Raw genomic sequence first — 4,283 nt, 5'->3', positions numbered from 1 at the left:
TCAGGTAGATTACAGGATAAAATAGCTGGCACTAAATGGAGGGAAAAGTTAACAGAATATAAGGTAACCTCGAAGAAAATTAACACTACACAGCATATCAAGACAATGAAAATCAAGGAAGAACATGGAAATATTAAAACTATGAGGAAACTCACAAGAAAGAAAATAAAAAGCGTGAACTCAGCAAAGGAAGACACACAGAACAAAGAAAGCAGCAAAACCATAATGGCAGCAATTAGTATATACCTATCGATAATTGTGTGGCACTTTGGGTTAATACGCCAGACTGGAAAGCCATTTGAACTGCAAGGTTGGTTGTTCAAACTCAACAACTTCTCCTCAGAAACCCTATATAGGGATGCTATGGGTCAGAATCAGCACTTAACAACAACAACAACAATAGAAAATTACACTGAGTGTAAATGGATTAAATGCACCAGTTAAGAGACGGAGGGTTGCAGAATGGATATGAAAACAAGATCCTTCAATATGCTGTCTGCAAAAGACACATCTTACACACAGAGACAGATTAAAAGTCAAAGGATGGAAAAATATACACCAAGCTAATTACAATAAAAACCTAACAGGAGTGTCAGTACTAATATCTGATAAAATAAACTTTAAGGCAAAAACCAGCATAATAGATAAAGATGGACATTATCTCATGATTAAAGGGGCAATTGAACAAGATGGCATAGTCATAATAAATATCTATGTTCCCAATGAAAGAGCTCCAAAATATATAAAAAGAAGATGGAAGGAATACATAGAGTCATTCACTAAAAATAAGTGGTCGATGTTTAACCACTTCAAGAGGTAGCATATGATCAGGAGTCAATGGTACAGAAGGAAAAAGTCCAAAGTGTACTGAAGTCATTGACAAAGAAAAGGTTCTGGGAGTTGATGGAATACAAATTGAAATCTTTCAGTAAACTGATGCAGCACTGGAGGCACTCGCTCATCTATGCCAAGAAATTTGGAAGACAGCTAAATGACCAACTTGTTGAAAGAGATCCACATTTTTGCCCATTCCAAAGAGAGATGACCCAACCCAACTGAATGCAGAAATCATCAGACAATATCATTAATATCACAGGCAAGTATAATTTTGCTAATGATAATTTGAAGCAGCCTCAGCAAGTTCTCTTTGACAGGGAATTGCCAGAAGTTCAATTCAGACTAATATGCAGATGTAGAACTAGGGAATTCATTGCTAATGTCAGATAGATCTTGGCTGAAAGCAGAGAATACCAGAAAGATGTTTAACTGTGTATTGACTATGCAAAGGATGGCAAGACTTTGTCTGCCGTACTTTGGACATATTTTCAGGAGGTACCAGTCCCTGGAGAAAGACATCATGCTTGGTAAAATGGAGGGTCAGTGAAAAAATAGAAACGAGCCTGTAATAACTTGACAGCACCTAATAAGAATAAATGGAGAAAGATTGAAGTTATCAAAGATTTCATTTTGGTTGGATCCACCCTTAACAGTCATGGAAACAACCATCAAGAAATTGTATGATGCATTAGGCATATCTGCTGCACAAGACCTCTTGAAAGTATTCAAAAGTAAAGATATCAGTTTGAGGACTAAGGTGAACCTGACCCAAGCCATGGTGGGTTTAGTAGCTTCATATGCATGTGAAATGTAGACAGTAACAAATACTATCCAAGAATTAATGCATTTGAGATACACTGTTGGCAAAGAATATTACAAGTACCATGGACTGTCAGAAGAACAAACAAATACGTGTTGAAAGAAGTGCAGCCAGAGTGCTCCTTAGAAGCCAGGACGGTGAGGCTTGTCTCTCATACTTTGGAAGTCATATTATCAGGAAGTCCCAGCCTTTGGAGAAGGATATCGTGCTTGGTAAAGTGGTGAGTCATTGAAAGCCCAATGAGATGGATTGGCACAGTGGCAGCAGCAGTGGGTTCAAGCCTAGCTATGATTGTGAGATTGGTGCAGGAATGGGCAGTGTTTCATTCTGTTTTGTATAAGGTCACTATGAGTCGGACCTGACAAAAGTACCTAACAAAAGCAACAAAATTAAACTATAGGTTGAAATAACGAACCCTGATGGGATAAAAGTTAAAGCTTAACATGCCTACTAAAAGAAAATGGCTCACAATTTAACGTAACAAATTACGTGTTTTTTTTTGTTTTTTTTTTTTTTTGGGGGGGGTGGTATACAATTTAGTATATTTTTCTTCTTTAAAGAACTTCAGAAATTGAAACAAAATGGAAATGTGCTCAGATTTAAGTATTTTGAAAGGTAAAATTCCAATATGTATAAAAAGTATATGCTACTGTACAAATAAGAGAATCCATTATTTACTGTTTATATAAGTTAAATATATAATGAGAGATTCCAGATATAAATTATGACAGAAAAGGAGTCTGCTGTGCTTTGTGGCTATGTGAATAGGTGGTATTTTATTAAGATGTAAAAGTACTTTCAGACTTATTTAGGTGAGGCATTGTGATGAATATTTTATAGACTCAAGTGACATAAAGTTGTGTCATTTAAGATTACTTTATCTAATCCTTTTATCTTAGAAATGAGAAAATAGAGGTCCAGTGAAGCTATTTGACTTGTTTAAAACTACATACCACTTAGTGGGCAAAAGTTAACCAAAGCCCAAATCTCCTGATTCCCACTGCATATCCTTTGATTCAATTTCTTATCAAATGTCATGCACATGGAATGTCCTGCAGCTTCGTGTAAACAAATTACAGACCCATAACCATCCACAGAGACCGGTGCCATTTTTCTAGTGGCTTTATGGGAACTAGATCATTGGTTGCTTCTCAGGTGGCATGTTTGCTTATTTATCTCATGGAACATATACTTGTGTTCTTTCAGTAATTCAGGAATCTCCAGGAGAAGGGATCAGATGGTCCATAATAAGCTTGACAGACATTTCTTACAAGGATGCTGGGGATTACAAATGCAAGGCCAAAAATTCGGCTGGGATGTCTGAAGCTGTGGTTACTGTGAAAGTGATTGGTGTAGTCCCAACCACAACATCATCAGAAACATCTGAAAGAAGAACTGGAGATCATCCTGAGCAAGAGATCAAGTCAGGATCTGGGAGATCTGTATCCATACGTAGTTCATTGTCATCTCTGTGGCCCTCTTCCTCCTTATCTTCTTCCCTTGTTCCTTCCATTTCTCTTTCTACTTCTACTTTGTCTCCTCCCTTTTCTTCTTTCTCCGTATCTCCTTTAATATCCTCCATTGGTTCTTGGGCCACAACTCCAAACACTAGCATTTCAGCAAGTGCTACCATGGCCAGCAGGCACTCACTCCCACACCACCCAGAAGGGAAAAGAAACTTGAAGGTGGAGATTTCGGGTGGAAGCAAGTTTTCTCCAGATAGTGCAAGCAAGCAAGAAAAGGCGGCATTATTGGATACAGCAATGCCTACGGAGACAAATGCCACAATAGGAAACCTCACAGTACTTGGGCAGACTGAAGACAGTGTGACTTTGATGTGGGATACCATTAATACCACACGTAGCTCTGCAGTGACTGTTCTATATTCCAAGTATGGTGAGAAGGATCTGCTCTTGCTGAATGCAGACTCCGACAAGAACCAAGTCACCATAGAAAGCTTGGAGCCTGGCAGGCAGTACATAGCATGTGTGTGCCTGAAAGGGGGACTTCCCCAGAAAGACCAGTGTATCACCTTTTCTATGGACAGAGTTGAAGACGACGATGATTTTCAAGAGACTTTCCTAATTGTGTTGGGCAGTATTGCCTGTATAGTTGTCTTGTTGTTGATTTGTTTTCTGTTGTACAAAGTTTTCACACTTCAGTGGAAGTCAGATTTTTTGAGGGAAGATGATCTGACCAAAGAGACTTATATCCAATTTGAGACCCTGTCCCCTTGGTCTCAAAGTGTAGGGGTACTCTGGACACAAAGCTACAAAGAAGACTCGGAAAAATTGCTGCTTTGCTCTAGGGCAAGTGTAGAATCTCAGACGATTCTAGATTAGAGTATTATTCCTAAGGCTTTGCAGCTCATGTGTGTGTAAACTACAAATTCGGGGTTTAGGGATATAGCTAACCTGTTTGGATGAAGACTGATCTTAAATAAAATGGAAATTCAGACGGTCACATTCTCTATTAAAATCACAAATGGAATGCTATAAGTGGATTTAAAAAAACGAGCTGAGACATCTGAACTGAAAAGACAAATAATCTTGAATTTTGTGAAGTGGAAAATGTCCATAGACATAATTTTTAGAATAGTGTTAATAATTTAATAATACTTTTTAAG

The 4,283-nt window shown here is 38.0% G+C and overlaps 1 protein-coding gene across 1 annotated transcript in view; it reads left to right on the top strand.

Annotated features, from left to right (window-relative positions):
- Positions 1-3,999, top strand: part of LRIT3 (leucine-rich repeat, immunoglobulin-like and transmembrane domains 3) — a 35,917-nt gene extending 31,918 nt beyond the window's left edge. The window contains exon 3 of the mRNA XM_006869338.1: positions 2,864-3,999. Coding sequence (XP_006869400.1) covers positions 2,864-3,999 — 1,136 coding nt within the window. The remainder of the gene's footprint in view (positions 1-2,863) is intronic.
- Positions 4,000-4,283: the final 284 nt, after the last annotated feature.

Source organism: Chrysochloris asiatica, unplaced genomic scaffold (assembly GCF_000296735.1).
Source record: "Chrysochloris asiatica unplaced genomic scaffold, ChrAsi1.0 scaffold00129, whole genome shotgun sequence".
NCBI lineage: Eukaryota > Metazoa > Chordata > Mammalia > Afrosoricida > Chrysochloridae > Chrysochloris > Chrysochloris asiatica.
This window is presented reverse-complemented; position numbering and strand designations above follow the sequence as displayed.